Below are 22,570 nucleotides of genomic sequence, written 5' to 3' on the forward strand. Positions count from 1 at the left end.
AGTCTTGCCTTCATGTTAAACTGTCTCAACAGACTGAAAGGCTGGGGAAGGCTTTCACACTAGCTAGGCAGGACAGAAACTCTTCTTGTTTAATGACAGCTGAAACAACACTCTTCACTGCCTCCAGGAGCAGGACAGGTAAGCATATGAAGCTTCAGTTCTCCCACCTGTTGGTCCCACTCTTACAGACACATTCCAGGGCAGGCTCCCTGCTCCTGGAAGTCACTAAGACAGCCATGGCAGTCCTGCAAGGACCCAAATAACAACTGAGGGCTTCTAGCCCATGGTATCAGCAGGATGTGTTCCCAGAGGCAACGGAAAATGGCATGGATGACTGGGTTAAGCAGCAGCTGCTCAGCTTTGTAAGGAAGGAAGATAAAACATGGCAAATAAAGCAAAGGCAAAGGAAAGTTGAATAGGACCTAGAGAAACAAAGCTTCAAGTCTTGTTCCTGAAAGACTGCTGTCTTGCTACCATTTCCTCCATTCTTCACTGCTTATTTTTTTTTCATTTTCCTTTATATTGAAGGCCTTTTCTAGGCAGTTTGGGATGAAAATTTGAGCTTTTTCTCAGAGTAGGGTATCTAACAATGAGGCATTTCACCTGACTATAAAGCTTTTCCATACCTTGGGAAAAAAATAAAAAAAATTAAGTGTCCCAGAGAGAGTACTTTTCTAAATGCTCAGCATCCTAATTAAATCATCTCATTTCAACTAAGAATGCTTCAAAACCTCCTGGCTGGGAGTGTTAAACAGATCTTTTCCAGATTAACATTTAACAAAAGATAAATCACTCCCTCTCTACTGAACAGAAACAGAACAAGAGAAACCGTAGAGAGAAATGGTCTGTAGGAGTAATATACTCACATACAGACTATAAAGACAATCTGTCAAAAAGGTTTTCCTCACAAAACCTGAAAAGTTGTATGAGAGTCTGAGGTAGTCTCATTACACCTTCTTGTGATGGCAGAATCACACCAGGATTGGATTACTGCAAAATTTGTAACCTTTTGAGATTACCCCTAACCAAGAATTTATGTGGCAATTCTCTGTGTAGAGGATTCTATAACTCATCTGCCATAAACAGAAATGTAATTCAATCCTTTGTATCACAGTATAAGAAACCTGGCCCTCAGCTGAGAGTATAAAGGATGAATTGACTACTGTCCTCATCACACATAATAGGTGCTGACCATTTTTTTAGGACATATATACATGCCTGGAAAGCCTCTGAAAAAGAAACAATCATCTGTTGCAGCCTTGCACATAAATATATTGGCCAGAATGCACTTGGACAGGGAAATAAGTTAAAGCATTTGAAATATGTGCTTGGGAGCAGAAAAGGGGAGTCACTGCTAACTGTCAGTATGCTTGGATGTCCCAAGCCTCCTGGTTCTAATATGCTGCTGGGAGGCATGGAAAGCAGCCTGCAGTCAGCTGCCGTAGCAAAGTCAAAGCTACTGGTGTGCAAACAGTACTTCTGTGACTATGGAATTTTACTGATTTGTACAGGTAGAAAGAGTAGCTAGGGAGACCACAGGGGAAGGGACTCGTGAACAGGAAGGAGGAAAAAAAGAGAGATGCAACCAGTTTTACAGTATTCTTCAAATGCCTTTGTATTAACTTCTATCTGTCACTACTCATTGACTTTTTAAATACACTCAGGGTGACGTGTTTCCAAAATCTGTGAAAGTTATTTCTAGGATAATCCCATGGATGTCTTTGATTAATATTACAGTGATTTTTCACCCAGTGTTTGCTTTCTATAATGGAGAACATTAAAAGAGATTTTTTTTATTCCCTCAGACAAGTGGAAGGACTTTTAAAGAAAAATCAACTGCTTTTTCATCATTAATATCATTTGCAGTGTGGGAGAAGGTATTTCTCTTCACTTCTACCAAGGCCTGCCATATCAATCCCACTGCTTTTCAGGTTGCAGTAAAACTGCATTTTTTTTGCAGCTGCATGTGTGATTCACACTCCTGGTGCTCCAAGGAGGGGAGGAAATGGTTTTGTTATAGATACACAATGTGGCAGATTTAACTGTGCTGAGCACTGGCTGCAAAGATGTTCATCACTCCCCAAGCTATTTTTCTGTGTGACTTGATCATCTGTGGGGTTACTGCCCTGGGAAGTTGGAATAGCTGGTAGGAAGTTGCTATTGGATTATTTAGCAACCTTGGTCATATTTTTTCCTTCAAATTCAGGTTTTGGGTTTGGTTTTGCTTTGATTTTATGGTGTCTGCAGGTGACTGCTGCTAATACTGCTGGTCTCAGGTTCTGCTAACACTATTTTGTTTGGCAACAGGTAAATGACATTCCCAGATTCCTTGGCCTGACCACAGGCTGCCTTGGGCTTCTCCAGGAGCTCTGGCCATCTCTTGAAGTGTGTCAACAGATACAGGCTCAGAAGTTGGCAGTAAGCTGATTTTAGCACTATTCAGGTCTACTAAGCAGAGTTAAAGAGACTGGATTGCATTTTTGGTTATGCCAGTGAAGCATAAGCTTCCCAATCTGCCATCCCATTGCTACCTTGCTAGGGAATTTAGGAAAATGGATGTTCCCATAAAGCGTTGAATGGATCTTCTAAAGCATATAATCAATGTAGAAATGACAGAATTATGTAGTATACATGACACAGTAGCAGACACATTAATTTGACTAACATATTGGGCCAAATGCTCTACGCAGACTGAAGGTAATGGATACTCTTGAGAAGCTTCTTAACTCACTGAGTGTTATACATGAGGACTGACTGACTAGTAAGGATGCATATTGTCAGGCATGAAATCAGTAAACCCCTCAACAATACTGTCTGGAAGGAGAACAGCAAATTATTACTGCTCAAATGAAGCTGCTGCTTCTCTCAGGAGGAGTTTGAGCATGTGGAGCTAGAGGACTGCAAGTTGCTGGGTACATCTGCTGGACACCAATGCAGCAGCTTCTCCCTTTGCTAGGTAATGACTATGCCATTCCCTTCATAGAAAGGAGGGCAGTACAAAGCATGAGAGAACAAGACAGATAACGGAAAATTTGGGCATCTTTTGAAGGACTACTGACTTCATTATTCTGGCAGATGGGATTGTTTGAAGTAGCCATTAGGACTGCGCTGGGAATGAGTGCTGGGAATGAGTTAGCATGGCTGCACAGTAATGTAGAGTGATGGAATCGGCACAGAGACAGTCACTCCATTGCTTTCAACTTCTCTCAACTACTCATGTGTGGAGTCAGGCTCAGGCTCAGGCTCAGAAGCTCCTTTGTAGGGACCCTCTTCAGGAAGACTATTTTTGTAAACTCAGCACTGAGTCCAACCATTTACATCTGCTCTGCTAAATCTCACGAGACAACAATGTGCATTCCAATGAGCCCTTTGTGCCTTCAGCTCGCTCCACTCAGCTGTTATACCTACAACCCATTGTGCCCTCTCACAATGGTTACTATTTAATAGCACTGAAAGGTTTGCAAATCTCAAGGAAACTACAGCACGCTGTAATGGTTTTTGCAGCCTTTGCCATCAGAACGGTCTGTGTGTGCTATAAACTAACCTGACTGCAGGATATTTCAATCCGATGCATCCCATAGGAGAAATCATCGTTGAAAGTAATTGCATCAGGACTGATCACATCATAAAAGGAAGGCCAACCTGGAAAAGAGGAACAAGATAGGTAGGAAAAGAGGGTGTCTTTGTGGTAGATAGCACTGTAAAAAGCAGGATAGAATCACACTTTGAAAAATGTTTATCTCACTCCAGAGCCTGGAAATAAATGAAATGGAGATTTTTTATCCTAAATCACTTAGGTACTTTGGAAAAACACCTTACCCCTTAAATACAAAGTTGTTTACAGGAAAGGACTAAGCTGCCACTAGCTGCCCATCTTCCATCTCCACAGGGATTCCTGCACTCCACCAAAAGCAGTGGTAGCAGTTTAGCTCGGGAACAAAGGTGATTGCTCAGGTAAGCCAGATTCAGCCTCAACATCAGTTTAAAAAAAGCACAAATTCCACCCTGAAGATAAACAGCAAGATCTTACAAAACACAAGTGCTTTTGCTTTTGCAGTCTAAAGGTACTTTTTTAAAAGATTTGGGGAATTGCAATTTAGAGCCCCAAAACCTGCCTTAATCTTTGCCTTCACCAAGGCAAACCCAGAAAGATGTGCTCAGACACTGACACATCACACATTAGAGGCAGTGAAATGACTACTATTGTGTCTCATTTCAAAACAGTAATGAGTGCTTCAGATCAGACGTGGACAAGTGGAATCATAACTATGCCTATATTAGACACCAGTGGGTGGTCTGCATGTGGTCTATATCCAGGATAAAACAATTGCACTCACTAATGCGCACGTTCAACGCAGCTGCTACCTGAGCACTGAGCTGCATGACCTGACTCCAGATGATGATGAGGTATATACCTGACCTACCAGTAATGGCCACTTACCTAAATAATGACCTTCCATACTCTAACTATTCCATGTAAACTCTCCCCCTCTCCACAACACAGGTAAAAACCAACCCATTACATAGCTGTAACTTTTCAGCCACCTCTCAAAAACCATCATAATGCTCCGTTTCCTGAAGCAGGGTTCTCATATAAGAACCTGACAGGCTTTAAGATGTTGACATCTACCAGTGCCCATCTGAAATCTCACCAGCTACCTGTTCTTCTCATTCAGTCTCTTGCCAAATATAATATGCACAGGCAGCTCTTGTTCTCCCTATATGTTACACATATGCCTAAGAATACAGAACTTGTTTTTTCTTCTAATATCTGTTAAGCATTTGCTACTAGTGATTTCATAAAATGACTTGCAATAAGCTATCAAGAAACATAGCAGAAGCTACAAATCACTGCACACAGATGAATATAGGATATATACAGCTTCCCATACGAAAAGTGAGTAAAATTTCCTATACAGTAAAAAGGAGGTGTGGAAGCTATCAAGTTTTCTGAATGTGTGCACAGAAAATGTGTAAACTGGAAAAAAATCTATGTCTTTAGTTGTATCTTAAATTATTAAGTATGGAAGAACATTTACTAGGACATAAGCATAACAAATGTATTTTTTTTAATAAATAAATGCTCAGAAATGTATTTCTTTTCCTCTTAGTAACACACACACAGTAGCATTCCTAAGCTACCTGAAGACATTACAATCCCCAAGTCTTGTATTCCCAAGGTGCCTACTGCCATTACAGGTGTTTCCACTCCAGAACTCATTGGAGAAATAAGTAGTCATCCCCCCTCCAAGTATTAAAAATGGAAGGGTTACAGACAGCACACTGACTGAAGAGCAAGAACCCTGAACAAGGAAAATATCCTACAAGACAGGAACTCAAAACAATACAGGAATGACAACCACAAAAAACCCCAATTTATAAATTCTTCCCCTCATGCAAAATATTGCTGCCAAACAACTACCTTCACAAACAGAAAAAAAGTAAACATATGACAAGTTTTGTAAAAGGGGTTATCCCGTTGACAGAAAAATTGATGTCTCCCAATTGGTGGCTCCTTTCCAACGCCATTCATCATCTTAGCTGAGTCACTGTCTAACAAAAATTGAGGCCTTACATAGAACCTGTCAGAATATTTTTAATGAAGCCTTTTTAGTTTTCTTAATTTAATAATTTTGCAAAACAGACATACCAGTTTACCCTTGTGTGATGGCAGAGAAGTTCCAAAGAGGGAGCTGTTTGGAGCAACCAGCTATCTGATCATGTGAAAGCCCTCGGAGGAGGCACATTTCAGGGCTGCAGAAATTCTCAAAGACAACCCTGCCTCCTCCATAACAGCAATAAGGGGGAAGCTTCAAAGACTGCTACAAAGAGATTGAAGCAATCTGTGTCTTGCTGAGAAAGCCATCTTGTGAGAGGGGTTTGGAGGAGACGTGTTTATGTCAACTTTGACATTAAGAAAGACCATGTATTCTTCTTTCTCCAGATTTCTCCTTTTGCTCTTCTCATTCACCACAGAAAAATTATTTACTTTAGATGCACTCCATGCACTTTTAAAAACTGAAGTCATCTGAAACCTATATAAACAGGCAAGCTTCTCCTAAAGGAGTTTTTGTACCCAACTGGAGTGACTTCAGATTAGGCTGTCAGTTCATGCTACATGTGACACATGCTCCACAGGCTCCACCACTGCAACATATGGTCCCCAAGAGAGGGAATAGGAAACAGACTGTGCCTCTACAGTCTGGAATTTTAACTCTCCGTCAAGTCATTTCTTCTTGAGCAACATGGCGACCCAGGCACGAGCATTCCTGGGACAAACTCCATTAGGGTTGAGCAAACCTTGGAATAGAAAAGGTCCTGAAGGGTGCAGTGAGACACACTGCCAGTCTGTTGACCTTGAAAGGAAGACAAGTGAATTGCTCATTGAGTTGATGAGTCAATCCTGCTCTATGGTGAACTTGCCACTGGCTGCCGCAAGAGAGGAGCCCCGAAGAAAAGATACAAGGACTCCCTGAAACAACATCTCAGCCTTGGCCATATTGATCAACATAACTGGTCCACTCTGGCCTCCAATCGGGAGACCTGGAGACACACCATCTATAACGCTGCAGATGCTTTTTAGAAAGCACACAGGATCACCCTTGAGGAGAAAAGACAACGCAGAAAGAATCGTGCCTTGCAGAATTTACCATCTAAGGAGTCTTTCTGCTGTGCCTTTTGCAACCGGACATGCCTGTTTCATATTGGCCTTTTCAGCCACCAACGCGCTTGCAACAAACGTGGGTAGAGCCCTTCCCAAATCTTCGCTCGCGAAGCCCAGCCATGATGAGTCAAACTGACCAGGAAAATCAACCCCTCTTTGCTGTCTCACTTCCTCTCCTGTGCTAGAGTGGAAAACCCACCTGATAGTTTGCTAAGCCTTCTCTTGCCATTTTGTCTGCTTCAAAAGCTGCCAGGAAAAAGTTATAGCAGTAGCAGTCTTCTTGCCTGCATATTAGCTAACTCCTAGTGACATAGAAATCCAACCAGAACCTTGTGGACCCTTCATATGATCTCTCTGTCTTTATAAGTGGTAAATGACACAGTAGTGGCCTCCCTTTTTGCAAGTGCCAGGCCACTTCTCCTGCCACCCTGGCTCCAGTCCCCCACTCCTGTCCTCTTGCGCCTCTACCTCCTCCCAGCTGTAGGGCTGCAAAATGGCTGGCTCCCTCTACACTTTAGACTGCCCTTAGCTGTGCATTAAAGCTTCGGTCCATTTTGAAAGCTATCTGGCTACTTGTAAAGCACATTCTCCTGTAGAGAATGGGGTGAGGGAGGAAGGGAAAGATGACCATTTTGGATCTCCTCTGCTTCTGCTAAGCAGAGAGAAACAGTAGCCCCTAGCACTGCAGAGGCTGGGCGCTGGAGGAGACCCGTTGCAAACTGTGATTCTGAGAATCAACCCTCCCTGGGTGATGGCCTTCTGTCAGGTCTAGCTCACTACATCTGATGGGCAGCAGTAACAGGGCTGCTGTCTTTTGAAGGATGGTAACACATACCAGCTAGGAAGAAACAGTCTCTGGAGGAAAGGGGCAAAGGGTAATTGCAAGAGACAAGATGAGGGCGGGGGGAGCTTCCCAGCTAAGTGAACAACTTCAAATGACATTTGCACTTTTGTCCGTGTGAACAGCACTTAAGATTTGTGAATACATTTATCCCTGAAAGTAAAGTTTACTTTGAGGGACAGTATGACACAGTAATGGCCAACAATTTTTAATGCATTCTAGACATCTAAAATGGGCTCATTCTTAGATTCACAACCACTTCACACTACACTGGCAATATAAACAGGCTTTAAAATCAGAGTCTCTTATGTTTGTGCTCGCTCTGACAATCCTTTGCATGGGAGTCAGGCTGGTATGTCCTAAGGGTCAGTTTCTATTAAGTTAATTAGCAAGCCACAGAGATGAATAATTTTTCAGATATATAGCAATTATCCTTTCTTGGATCTAAAATACACTAAATAAAGCAATGAAACTTTCTTCTGTCAAGTAATTCTGTCAAGTTTACACATGAAAAACATGTGTAAACTGACAGATCTTTTCCGCTCCATCTTGCATGAGTAACAGAAAGGATCTTACGCTGCTGGGTGTCACACATACTGAGTCATGTCCTATTCTTCCTCATTCTTGGACAAATATATTTAGAAAATATTAGGACAAATATTAGAATATTTTTTAAAAGCTGCACAACATTTCTAAAATTCACCCCACACCCTCTCACCAAAACCAAATCTTTTGTTTTTCATAATGGTCCCTATTCTGGTAAAGAGGGGACAGTGGTTTATTCCTCTCCATCAAAGAATGCTTTCTTGCCTCGTACTGCCCTGGGCAGCAACACAGAAGAACAGGGAAGATGAGAAATGTTGGATTTGGTAACCAGTGCTGGATGCTCCTTTTGCCACCATGGGCAGAGGGTTTCAAATCATTCAAAAGAAGCATCTTCTTTCCCACTTTCAGACCTCCTATTCGAGGTATTTGATTGACTCAATATAACTAATGAGTTATCTATGGCAGGCACTTACACAAGAAGCTGGCACAAGGTGGGTATAAGGACAGCACAGGTTGCCAGCACATAGCAGTCCCAGACAGCTGACAAACCGAAGAGTTTGTCTCCTTCTCAAACTGAGATGCCAAAATATTTGTAATGTCAAAGGAAGGCAGTGACAGCAAACGGTGTGCCCATAGTCCAGCCCATTTTGTGCATTCCTGGTAGAGATATTAAACTCTACAGGAATAGACTGTTTCTTTCACATTAACCCAGGAAGCTCTAAAGCACCTTATCTCATGGGCTATTCCAGGACTCCTTCTTGGGGCGATATTGACCTCACAGAAAAAAAAGAAAGACATTTTGTTCCCATAAGCTTTTGGAAAGCAGTCCAGCAGCTGACTGATTAATCAGTTTTAGAAGCATCTCAAACCTCCTTCCAGTTTTGCAAGTTTGCATATACTTTGTTCTAGTTAGGTCTCCAACTTCCTAATAAATGGATGCAAGCATTTAGATATCTAATCGTTAAGATATGAGTCTATAATTATTTGCAGAAGTGAAACGGCAGGCTACTTTTGAAAATCAACCCTGCTAGGCTATTTTTTCCCCTCTCCTGATCTAATATGCCTTTTGACATTTTTTTGAACAGCACAATTGCAACCCAAAACATGTAATGCTCTGACATTATTCCCATTTCATACACCTGCTGACTAGAGACCTCACAGTTTTTCAATAACTGTGATGTCTGTATTTATGTTTTTCATTGTAGATCCCAAAGAGATTAAGTCCAATATGCATTTTATCATTCTTTGCTGTAATTATTCGAAGTATTTACTTCAGTCAGTTATTTACAGATGGAGAAGTAGGGGAAGATGGAAGATGTTAGAACTACCAAATGGCACCAGATGGAAAAGAGGACCTTGAACTGAAAAATACCCCGTTGCTCTGATGTGCCCTATTTTTAGAATTCTGATTCCCTTTTAACCTAATGCAGATTAAAGAAAACCCAAAGGCTTTTTAAGGTAGAGTCTCATCATTTATCTTCACTGAAAAGCTATGTCTGTTTAAAACATAAAGTGTATTAGGATTTAAAAAAAAAAGGTAATAAAGCTTCTGCTTTGAAACTGCTGTAAAGCTGAAGGGCCTTCACTTTTTTCTCTCTCAAAGGTTTATTGAAACAGAATCTGAAAGACACAGGCATCCACAGCTGTAACTTCTCACATAAAAGTTTAATGTAGAACTACAAAGTGACATGTTGCTATTATGTAGCATGCCTGTGCAGATATAGGGGTTTTTTTGGCTAACACAGAACACCCTGGGTTATTTTTCATAATATCTCCATGATGATGAATGAATAATGAATATTCTTACTTACAATTATTTTACCATCAGGTAACATTACTATCTGTGGAGGTTCATCTAATTTACCCAAATGTAGCTCGAAACAGAATTGGGCACTGAAACATTCTTGTTCATCAGTGAACAGCTTTACATTAGATACGTATTCCACACGGAAAAAAAAGGTTGTTCCTTTCCAGCACCATCCAGATATAAGAAGGACAATGTCGTACTGTTTTTCAATAGAACATGTCAAAAGAGCATCAGAGTGGTAGCTAGGCTGCGGCTGGGGGGGAGGCAGACAACACAAAGGCAAAATGAAGCTTAATTTTGGAAGAAAAAGTAAAAAGAGGGCTTCTTTCTAACAGCAAAGTTGGGCTACTGCAGCAGGCAAATACCACTCTGGCAGAACAGTGTGGGAAGGGAATGTTTCAAAACAACTGAACTTCTAACAGCAGCTTTTATGAGACAATCATCATCTGTTTTTTCCTTTATGTTTCTCACTAGGGAAATAAAAAAGTGAAAGTCATGAATAAAGGTGATATTTGTTTTCTTCCACTACAGCACTCTGAGCATCAAAACAACTTACCATGAAACAGCATATGCAATCCAGATTTATTTCTTTGTAAGTGGGATGAGGTTATATTTATTTAAAATGATTGTTAAGGGAGATCTGAAATTTTGCATCTATGATTTCATTTGACATCTGAATTTTTCAGAACAAGAGTGCCCCTGATGTCTCTTGAGCAATAAAAGCATGGGGCCTACTCTCTTTAGCAATTAATAACTCTATCACAATATTGCTCTTGCTCTAGCTGCTTCCTTAATGCTTTCACTGTGCTCTAAAACACTGATAAATATAAGCCTGCTCTTTCAGAGCCTTCCTCTGTAATATTCCTGACATCTTGAATGTACAGGCTGCTGCTAAAATCTACAGGTAGGCAGAAGCTGGGATCTTCCTCAAGTCTTCTTAAAAAGATTGAGTTACTACTGGTTTCTTTCTTGGTTCAGGTTCAACAAAACTACTGAACCTAACTCACTTCCTCCCAAAGGATGGATTTCTCCCCTCATCTGAACAGTGTCTCTTGTTACTTTAAATCATAGCTAATGTTTTAAAAAATATATCTTACACATAAGTCAGCTGTAGATCTTCAGCATCAAAGGAGCCAAACAGAACTGTGTGAAGCAGTGTAACCTTAAGCTATAATTTTAAAATGCCATCAAGAAATGTCTCAAATAGTTTTTAAAATTTACTGTTGACCTAATAACCTCAGTCCAAAGCATTTAACTGCGAATAGATGTTTTTGTTTTCCTTCCAAAAGCAGTATTGGTAAAACAAATATATATATTGCAAAATATCTTGCAATTGGTATACGTACAAGTTATCTGTGCAGCTCACTAAAATAGCGAAAGATTTCACATAGGATGACTAAATCAGGATAGCAGTAGAGCTGGCAGGCCTTACGATGGAAGTGACAAAACTGAAATCCTAATGCAGTATGTTCAGAGAGAAAGTTAAAAAAACCAGCAAATGCAACCTTTTAATAATCAGTATCTGGCATTGAAATGAACAGCAGTCACTGATGAAGTACATATTTGAAAAATTTGTCATGGGGTGTTTCAAGTAATGAACATCCACAAGTTGTTTGTTGAGTTTCCTCTTAGTATTGTTATGCATGTCTGGGAAATAAAGTTTGTAAAGAACAGCCAGAACTCAGTTACACACTTAAAACTGAAACTGCAGAGGTGGAATTCTGACTGAATTAATTTTAACTACATTAAAAAAAAAAAAAAAGAAGTCTGTACTGTCTTCCTTTTTTGCAGTTATATTCCTTCTACCAAACCTCCTTCTACAGTGCCTCCAGCACTGAGCTGGAGCATACAAGCACCCTCTTCATTTCTGCTGGACAAATAGGTTCTCATTACTGCTGTAAAGTTCTGAAACAAGGGAAAGAGTTATTACACTGATTAAAAAAACCAACCAAACAAACACACAAGCAAAAAGAAAAGAAATACAAAGACCCCCTTTCTTCTGTTTACTTTAGATATTGCATAAGCTGTCTTGGAAAGGAAACTTGGTCACAAATAACTAAGAATGGACATAATTTTCGTGGCTATCAAGGACAGTTTTTGTCAGGATTTGGGCAAAAACTGGGGCAGTTAGCTGATGGCAATGTCTGCCAAAGGTTGACAGAATAGAGCACTGAAAGCAGGGTGAAGACAGAGCCTCAAATCACCAGGTCTGCTGCAAGGGTCATTTGGCCACAGGACAAGACGCTGTAGGAGGAGAGTATGGAGAGGTGCAGTATGGCTCCTTTTCATGCTACTATGAAGTGGTGGAGAGCAAAACTCTCCTCTTTGCCTAATATTACATCTCATTCACTAAGCTAGTCCTTAAAATAGATACATTTCTAGAGCAGGATTTTTATCCCAGGGCAGGAACATCTCATCATGAACTGCAGGCTTACCAAGCCCTGCAAGGAACCTAGTCCTGAAGGCCTCCTTCATGCAGCTTCACGCAAAGACTTTTGAGGTACTTCTGCCACCCTGGACTTGGTACCCAGGGCAACTTTACCTTATCCTCTGCCTAAGAATTTGTCTCTACAATGCACAGTTGAACACTATGCTGTCATGCATAAAAGGATGCAAAAGCTACAGCACAGCACAAAATCCTAAAAGAAGAAAAAAAAAAAAAAGGAATGATTTGCAGGGTTAGATTCTTTGGAGTTAGTGCTGGTTTGGGAGGAGGTTTAAATATTCTTAACAACCTCTTATGCAAACAAAAGGAGGTGGGTAATAATGCTGACTAGAAAATAAAGACCCTTCTTCACAGAAAACTGACAAAAATCATATTCATGTGCACACGCACTCACATACACTCCTTTAAGTTTTCTGTGGAAAACTTTGTACTTTGAAAACTTCTGAAAACTGTTACTATTGAAATGGAAAAGTTTGTATTTCTGATTGTAATGTTCACCTTCTGTTTTGTAAAGCAAAGCATGCCCTTTGTCCTAAAACCTACATTTTTTTTCAAGAAGGTTTTCAAAGGAAACCTTTTCACAGCCATACCGTGTAATCAGTGACACAGTTCATGGAAATAAACAGTAACATCTTAAAACCAATCTCATGAGGAGCTGTTCTCCTTTAATGCTCTCCTGGGGGAAGCTCAGCTTGCCTCTGAAATCTCCCAAAGACTGAGCAAGTGCTAACATGAACATGGCTGCTGCAAACATCAGCTCAGCACTGGTCTATTATTTGCTTCTGTGCCTGTGCTATTTCTTCCATGACCGTGCCTTTGATGTCTTCTTTTTCTTCTGGATCATTCTTCTATTATATTTTTTACTCAAATATATAAATAAAACAAATGTACCATACACAAAGTGTTCAAGACATGGAAGTAATTTTCAAGGTAGAGCTACGATCATTTGTAATGAGACACAGTATGAGTAGTCACAGTGGAAGTCAATTACACTCCCTACATGTTTTTGCAGACGAATAATATTGGTTTGTAAACATCCAACTCACTTCAGGATCTTGTTTTGTTTTACGCTACTGTAGGTAAAGACATATGTAAGAAGGAGTAATTTGCTTGGAAAAGAAACCTGATGCAATAAGTGAGAGGAGAAATAAGAGAAGATTTAGAGAGAATCAGCCAAAGGAAATGGGCCAATATGCAGGAGAAAACAGGCAAGATGCTAAAACCCTGAGATTAGCTCAGTTGGTTAGAGCACGGTGCTAATAACACCGATGTTGCAGGTTTGATCCCTGTATAGACCCTTCACTTGAGTTGGACGTGGTGATCCTTGTGGGTCCCTTCCAACTCAGAATATTCTGTGAGTGGGTATGCAGTCCTCTCATACAGGCATTCTGGTATCCAAGGAAAACTCCCTGTACTCATGGGGATTTGAATCCATTACACCGTGCTTCCCACAGGACTAGGCTAGCTGTAGTAGCTGCCATTCACATCACCAGCTATGGATGTTCTTTGGGTACTGTCCTGTCTAACGCTGAAGGTTGCTTTGTATTCGTATTTCCCTGGGCTTTCTCCTCTGGACCTTGGTGATGTCCCAGGGCCCCAGTGGGCACGGACCATCAGCCAGGACGTGTACCCCTCCCTACCGTTCTCCCTTTCCCCTGCCGCCGGAAGGGCACCGCGGGTCGGGAAAGGCACGGCGGGGTGCGGGAGAAGCTCCCGTCTCGGGCGGCCCCCGGCCCGGCCTCCCCTCAGCGCCGCCGCCGCTCCGGGCTCGGGACACGCGGCGCAGCGCACGGCCTTGTTCTTGTCTCCACCTGCCGATTCCATAAGCAAATGTACTCGAGGGAAGCAATCTCCAGGACAGACAGACAGACACACATGCGAGAGGACGTTTAGCCGCGTTTCGGAGCACCCATCCGGGAGCTCCTGCGCAGCCAAACACCGTGACCCGGGAAAGGAGACAAGAGGTGACCAAGGTCTTTTCCACATTTCCCCCCCCAGACTTTTGGAAGACAGGCAGGCTGTCATTCCGCCCGTCTGCTTCCTCCTTCAAAGCCATCCAGAGCTACCGCCTAGCGCCGGTGACCCAGGGCAGGGCAGGGCCGTCGTTCCGCACCGGCGAAGTCCCTGTGCAGGCAGGGACTACAATTGGCACTACAATCACTCGGTACATTTCTGGAGCTCACACGTCAAAAAGCATCACCTTCAATTCACTAAACCCTTCAAAGAAGCACACACCAGGGCTCCAGCCTAACCTGGCTCTCACCCTCCTCAGAAAGGGTTAAAAAAAGACAGGTAAGGGATATACAAAGGCACTTATCATCAACTGCTAAATGGTCCAATATACCCATAACCTCAGCTTCACTGCTTTTAAAGCAGAGAAGTGACTAAAACCTGATGGGATGGTGTGCAGGCTGCACTTTGAGCTACTGGGGTGCATTTTTGGAATTGGACAGAAATGTCCTGAAGTGGACACCTGCAAAGGGCATGGGCAGCAAGGGGAAATACTGTCAGGAAAGGATGAGTTTAAAAATATATATTAAAAAAAATTGATTAAAATTTTAAGAGGTGAAGTGCTAGCACGGATCAGTTTTCCTGAAAAGCTGGCTCCTCAGATGCTAAAAACATCAATTTAGAGAGCAACTTCTTCAAGGAGTCCAGCTAAAACTACAAAGACATAAAATTCCAGACATAGGAAATTCTTAGGGGAATTCAAGAATTTTATGAGTCAGAAGATAAAAATCCCTCTGAATACCTGACTAAACTAATCTAATGAAGTAGTCACCAGGAAAGGAGTGTGATGAATCTGCATGTCAGGATGGACAAATTTAAACAAACAGGAAATTGAACAGCCTGAAGCTGTTTGCATTTTTACTCCCTGTGCCCTGCTCCTTTTTTTTTTTCTTTTAAGGTGTAAACCAAGTTGACAGCTGCAGAAGCTGCTTTGTCTGAGGGCTCTGAGGGGACTGTTTCATTTTAGAGGAAGTCTCAATTTAAAAGAAATTAATTGCCTGGCTTCCTTTTGCAAAGTTGGTAAGTTGTTTATTTATGATTCAGTATTTGCACTATTGCACTTCAGGGCCCAGTGCAATCAGCCACTGAGCATTGCAAAGGAATGAAGGGAAGGAAAGTCATTGATGTAAAGTTTATAACCTAAAATTTAGCTTCCTTCCCAGCAAGCAGAAGTGAGGCTAAATGCTTCCTATCAGATATTTTACACATGCTAGTAATTAGAGGGTTCAGTCCTAACTGATAGCTACTCCTGGTCCAGCTTCAGATTGAGATGTATGCTTAGCTTTTGACATGGAAAAGTTGACAGGTTTCCAGAGAGATCCTCGTGCCCACAAAGGCCTTGACTTCAGGTACACAGAATTTCAAGACCATCTGCGTGAAGCAATATTATACAGAATGTTACCTCCTCTGTGTTATGGAACTATACATTGTCTAAACTCAAAAAAGAAGGGGTTTACAACTGAAAAATATTACACCCCAAATGCCTTCTGTCAGGTTTGAGAAGCTTTTTCAGTTTATAATATTTTTATTAAAAATTCTCTCATTTAGAAAATAAATTAGCACTTTGCAAAGATCATGTTAGAATCCCTAACATGAATGATACTATGCTCCCTATGTTGCTTCTATACTAAAATTGAGTTTGCATTAAAGCCCTTCTGTTATTTGAAGTTTGCTTCAACTTCAAGGAAGTAAACCTACAGAGAAGCCAGATTTTTTTGTTTGTTTCAATGAGGTCTGTGATTTGAAATGTCTTCATTCTAGGAAAGACAAAAAGAAAAAGGAAAATTCTCTTTAAACAAGCTTTCCTCCAACATATATCTTGGGTCAACTAAAATTTTTCATTAGACAAAGAATTCATTATATGAAAACAAAAATACTATATTCTAATTTTGATTTTTCTCCTTCATTTTACATTTCATACTAAAACTTTCACACAAAAAGTTGTGCTGAAATAATTTTGAGATGAAAAATGAAACCTTCTTCCCCAAAAGACAAGGCACTGGTCTCTCACCTTCCACATTCTGATGTGCTGCAGTAGACAGTGTGTTAGGCCTAGGTTGAACTGACTGCAAACGACTTTTATATAAATTCAGAACACTGCTTAGTTTCCTATCTGAACTGCCTGTCTGGATCTTCCTATTTGGGGTTGATTCTGGACTCCACTTAAAATACTAATTGTTTATATTAAACGGACAAGAGAATGTGTGATGTATTTTAACTGTCAAATGTGTTGTGAACAGCAGCAGCTGGAAGAGGAATGTTTAATTCACTCCGTTACTCTCAAGCCTTTTAGAATCCTGTATCAGCAGCTATATCTTAGTCTTGCAAGCAAGAAAAACAGGGTATGAAAGGGTGGTAGCACTGCAAAGCTTATTCTACAGGAAAAAAAACCAAGGGGTATTCAAAAGCCATAACATTGTCATTCTTACTTCAAAATAGAGCATCACTAAATCTACAACAGTATTGATGCATCCATGAAAGTGGTGCATGTTTTTGTGTGTAACAGTTTGTATTTTGTGGCTCATTTCTTGTGCTGGTTTACACATGCTTAGCTGATGTCAGAGACATGATGGGAGATATCACTTGAACCATTCACTATGTGATATTCCTAAAGAAAGAATCTTGATATTATCAGTTATCGTAATACTCTTAAATCTTATGGACAAGGGGTCAGCGGCTTGTGTGAAGCTGTGATTAAGAATAAGTTTCTGTCCCCGCACAATTTATTCTCACAGGGCATCTCAGATACATGCTTGGGACAGTTCCCTTCTCAGAACTGTTGCAATATAAGCTTGTGCTGCAACCAGTGGAGCCCAAAACAAACGTAAGAGTTGTTACTTAAGAGAGATTAATAAAGGCCTTGCTAAGTATCAGGCTACAGATGTTTTCAACATTTATAAAAACTTCAAATTTTCAAAAGCATTCAGGTACAATTATACTATTTTATTTCCTTGAGGGAACTTTCTAAGTAAAACAGTAAATTAGCTGCACACATAAAAAATCATCCTTCTAATGTCTGAAACATTAAGTAAAGAGATGCAGGAGTTTGTGCAAACTGCTGTAGTGCAGGTTTTCCTTGGGAGGCTTGACTTCTGCCATGTGGTTTAGGGTTTTTTTTTTTTTATGTCACATTTACAGAACGGATATGGCATGCTCAGGAAAGGAACATTGCTTTTGTTCATCCCATCAGTCTTTTACTTGTCCAATTGCCATTGCTGTATTAGTAGGAAAAATAGACCTAACAAGGTGCAAAATAATGTTCTGCATTCAAAAACGGTGCTGTACCTCATTTTGTTTTAATATTTACTTCAAAAGTAAACTCTGCTGAAACCTTGCATAAATAGCACCAAATGAGTTTGCAAGGTGTTCTAAACTTACTGAAGCAAAGTCGATTCACACCTCATACACACAATTGTTAATTTGGTTCCTTACTACCAAAACTTCTGCCAAGAGAGCCCTGAGATAAAACAAGTGGGCAGATACATTTAGGGAAGGCTTAACTGGAAGAAGAATTGTTAACAAGACAGAAGTTAGGCAGCAGAAACATCATCTACACCAACAGACAGTAAGAGAGAATAGCTAAGCTGGAAAGTAGCTGCAAGTAGAGAGTTTAATGAGATTTTAATTTGATTTAATGTTTTTTACACCCTATGTGTGCAGCTTCTCATTGCCAGCCCTCCCACTTTCTTTCTTCCTTTCATTATATTTTTTTTTATGCTACAAGAAATATTTTTTTTTCACTCAAAAAGGCAACAAACTGGATGTTTGCACTTCCTCTCAAGGCAGTGTGTCCTTGGGAGTGTGAAGTCAAGGAACTCTAGCCTTGATTTGCCTTTGGAAGGAGCTGTACAGAGACTTTGAGAGATGAGTTTGTGGTTCATTCTTACGGGAAGGTAGTAAAGACACTTTCACCAGAGAAGGCAAAATACAAAATCTTGACAAGGGATCAGTAGGATATCTCCCATTAAAAAAACCAGGATTTTAAACAAAAGGAACATGACACACTTACTTGCTGGAAGCAAACTTTTTCATAGAATTGGCTTTCACCAAAGATTCATTCAATGCAGAACAGCCAGTAACCTTCTGGTCAGGAGGTACCAGGGGAGATGCATGGGAGGCTTCTGTTTTAAACAGCTTCTAATATTTTGTATACAAAGTGGAGAAGCTTTAGCAAGGCAGGCTTAAGGGAAGGTGTCATGAGATGGCTGAAGCACTCCATCAGCTTCTTGCCCTTCTCTTGCCCCTGCTCTCAGTCGTCTTTGTCCTGCTGCTTTCTCACTGTTCACCAGCTCTGGTGCTTATCCATTTGTGGGGAGACAGTTTAATTCACTAAACCAGAAGAAAATTATTCAACTTTTTTCCTGGGCTAGCAAGCTCAATGGTTAACTGGACGCAACACAAGGTAGAAGGGCAAGGAGTGAGTGCAAAGATGACTTACTGTGATATCCCTGACAGATAAAAGCTCTACTGTTAGAATAAGCTAAACCTCTGAACTCAGCACTGACACTACATCTTTGCACTAATATCACAGAAACATGTTTATAAGCTGACCACACAAACAACAGACTTGACTAAAAGCCTGCTTGAGGTCAGTGCCTTTATAATTCAAATAAGCCTGTAATCCTTCAGTTCCAAAGATGTCTGTCTCAGCATTACATAAAGCAAACTATGAGAATTTAGAACTTAAATTATCTGGGCTATATATTTTCACAGCAAGCAGGTAGTGCAGGATGCACTTTCCTGGAAAGGGACTGAAATGTACTGTACTTTTCATTCTTTGACATGCTGTGAGCACTGGAAAAAAAACCCAGATCAATCAAGAAAAGCTACAGTATGTCAGTTCCCAGCCCTGTCTTGGATATAACAAAATCTAACCTTTGACATCAAGCTACTCCAGTACTGATCCAACTCTATTCAACAAATTCAGACCCTTTTTTAAAGAGTACATAACTCCCCACAGCTACAATCTCTGTTTACTTAAGTTCTGTGTGGTCAAATCGGATTTAGCAGCGTCACAACAATGGAAGTTCCAGGGACAGGGAAAGACTAGAATGCCACAGGTTGCTGGGTCTTCCCTCTGTACCTTTCATATGTTCATCAGATTGCAACCAAAGTAACACACATTCTGGCTGTGGAGCACTCTTAGCCTTAGCAGAAAAAGTCTGCTTTCAGTTGCCTAAAAAGGACTGTTTTAAACTCAAATCTCCCCTGAAATGTAACGGGCATCTATTACCCTGAATGGTTTGCAGTCAGACCAAAAAATCTTTGTGCTCTCCCTGGCTTCTTCCCAGCTCCCCAGGAAACTGGGGTATAACCATGGTTTTAAATGCTCATGCTGTAAATGTATCACTCCAGGAATACTATGTGTTCTCAATAGTATTCCTTCCTATAAAGCAACTAAAGAGGTAAAATACTGTCCAAATCTCTGCAGGAAGAGAATGGAGCCAACAGCACTGTCAGTGTCTGACAAATGACTTGGTTCACATGCCACAAGCAACAGCCCATCAAGCAGCTCACTGAAAACCAAAATAACTCTGGCAGCTTCAGACTTTAGAGCAAGAACTAGAGGACCTGAGGACCTCTGCCCCAAAATGGACCTTAAAAATGTACTTCCCTCTCTTGCAGGCAGTTTAATGACCTGTACAGGACATCAGCTTCAGAGCCTCACCTTCACCCTGATTAAAATGGTTGCACATTTTGGCATGAAACATGATGGTGTTTCATTTTGACAAGGCACCATCCCATTGACTTACTGTATTTTTGAGGGAGGAGATGGAGTGGGGAGGAGGAAGAATTCCTACTCTCTTGTATTCAAAGAAGCCCCAGTAGCAAAACTTGCAATGTTCAATCTCTATTTTTCAGCGCTGCTATCAAAAGGTGTAATGTTTGTTTCACACTGCTACTCTAACACATTTTTTAATCTACACCCTAAGAAATGTTAAGTCTAAAATACTTGCAGAACTGTGAATTATTTTCTAGAAAGGCCTGAATCAAAGTGATCACCCTTTGGAGAGAGCTGTGTGTGCAATGACTAATCATGCATTGTTGGCATTCCCAGGGGTCACAGAGGGGTTCAGCTGTATTGTACCACGGCAGCACCGAAAAGAAAGGCTGTCACAGACAGATAATTGTGCAATCTAAGAAATCAACCTGTGGGTGCCAGTTAGTAAGCATCCATTAAATGGGGCCTGAGTTTTAAGTTGGTGGCACTTTTAGGAATTTGTTTTTAGTTTCTTTCTACATAATAATATTGCCTTAAATCCCAGTTTCTAGCTGTCTAGAAACTTTCAGAAAATTTCTCCAATTTTATAAAAAATTTTTACTGGAAAAATTAGAGAATTTGGATAAAATTCAAATAGCCCAACTATTTTCCACTCTGCATTTTTGCAAACATATAATGTAAGCCTTTGTTTGAAATGTTTCCTTTCCAATATCAATTTATTTAAAAAGTTCAGTTCAATACATAGGGAAAAAAAACCCAAAATCTTTTCCTTCTGCTTGCCAACTTAGATCAAACTTTCCTAGATACACAAGTCCCCAACCTTGTTTCCATATACAGTTTTGGTCCCTAAATGAAAAATCCTATTGTTCTCACAATTCTAGCTGTGGCTACTCTACTCTCTGGGACTAATGTCAGCCTCCTCCATTTAAACATTTTACCTCTTTCTACAGTAAGAACATACAGCAAAGACTTTGAATCCATGCAATTATGTATTATTACATTACTCCATGTAAACTGAGTGAGCAGAGCAAACAATAATTTTATATGTAGCTTTATACTAGCAAATCTTTCTACTATCCATGTGTTTACAACATACTTTCCTATGCTCATCCCATGAGACTGTTTCTCTCATTTTTCTTCACTGATCTTTATTAGATCATTTAAATATTTGCATGGGCTTCAGTAAGTATCAGTTTGCTTCCTGAGAGTGTAGCATTCTTCACTCTTGCTTTGAATGTTTTTTAAATACCTGCTATCACTGCTGTAACTCTCTACTTCCTCATCATTCATTAGTTTTAAAACAGACTTGCACAAATAAGCCATAATATTGAACTAATGAGATATGGGTGGTAAGTTTCTGTAAATACAGCCTGAATTTAATGTAGAATGTCTGCATAACTTTGATAATCTTATTCTGTACATTGCAGTGAAGATGACACTGCATGCCCTTCATCTCCTAACCTTCATGAATTTGATGAACACTCTGCCTTCTTTAACAAAGCACCTTTTTGTTATTAAATAGGAAGTAACACACTCCCATTTAAATGTCAGAGCAGAACTGCAGGCTGTAATACATTTGATTACTTAGGCATTTTAATGTTATTGTCCACCTCCATCTGTGTAACGTTTAACCCTGGCACTGGCCAAGATGTTTTATGAAAATTAAAAAAAACGTGCAAGAACTATTGGCAGAGGAACGAAAGAAATATACTGTTACTGCTAGTACAAATTATGAGAAACTCATTAAAGCTCGATCATTTTGTGGATAAGTAGAAACATTCTCAGAGGCAAAGTGCCAGGAGAAATCTCATGAGTTTCAGCTTCTGAAGTTTCCCAATAACCCCATTCACTGTGGGAAGGAGGGTAGAGGGGGGAGGGATGGACACAGTCTCTGTATGGTCCACCCTGCCCTCACTCCCACCCAAATACGGTCAAGTTGCCTTGCCATTCTGGGAGCCATACTAGCAGGCACCCACTTAAGTGATGACATGAGGCCCAAACTTGGACTTGTGTATAGACTTCACAGGAGGTGGGGAGGTGGTCAGATCCTCACTCCCTCCTCCCAGAAACAGGAGCCCAGGAGGGGGCATGTCCCACCAGGGAGTCTCACTGGTGTGTCCTTCGGAAACAGACCTTCCTGGTGTGAGAAAGCAAAGGGGAACATGAAAGCTTATGTTAATGTATCATTAAAGAAATTACTTTTACAGAGACTAGAGCAAGGGAGTTAAGATTACAGTTCTGCTGTGTACATTTCTTTGCTTTTTCAGGAGTGAGACTTAGTTTTTGTATGGTTTGTAGTGTGATGCCTGGAACCAAAGGAGTGAAAGCAGCTGCTGGCATAGATTTTAGCATCATACTGATCTTCAACAGTAAAATGCAGCCGAGTTTAATCATAGTGCCACAATGATACAGATCCAGGTACATGTGGTCATTGTAGGGCAAGGGGAGAGTCTCACGTATGCAGATAGTAAAGGAAGTAGAATGATTTTAAAAGAGACCTCCTTTAATTCCCTTCTCCAGCAAAGCCAGTTAAC

At 40.6% G+C, this 22,570-nt stretch overlaps 1 protein-coding gene across 2 annotated transcripts in view; it reads right to left on the reverse strand.

Annotated features, from left to right (window-relative positions):
• Positions 1 to 22,570, reverse strand: part of MSRB3 (methionine sulfoxide reductase B3) — a 103,288-nt gene that overhangs the window by 25,499 nt on the left and 55,219 nt on the right. For both annotated transcript variants that reach the window (XM_018080529.2, XM_008926523.3), the window contains one exon: positions 3,545 to 3,642. In XM_018080529.2, coding sequence (XP_017936018.1) covers positions 3,545 to 3,642 — 98 coding nt within the window. The remainder of the gene's footprint in view (positions 1 to 3,544; positions 3,643 to 22,570) is intronic.

The sequence above is a fragment of the Manacus vitellinus genome, unplaced genomic scaffold (assembly GCF_001715985.3).
Source record: "Manacus vitellinus isolate BGI_N305 unplaced genomic scaffold, ASM171598v3 scaffold_5_pilon, whole genome shotgun sequence".
Classification (NCBI taxonomy): Eukaryota; Metazoa; Chordata; class Aves; order Passeriformes; family Pipridae; genus Manacus; species Manacus vitellinus.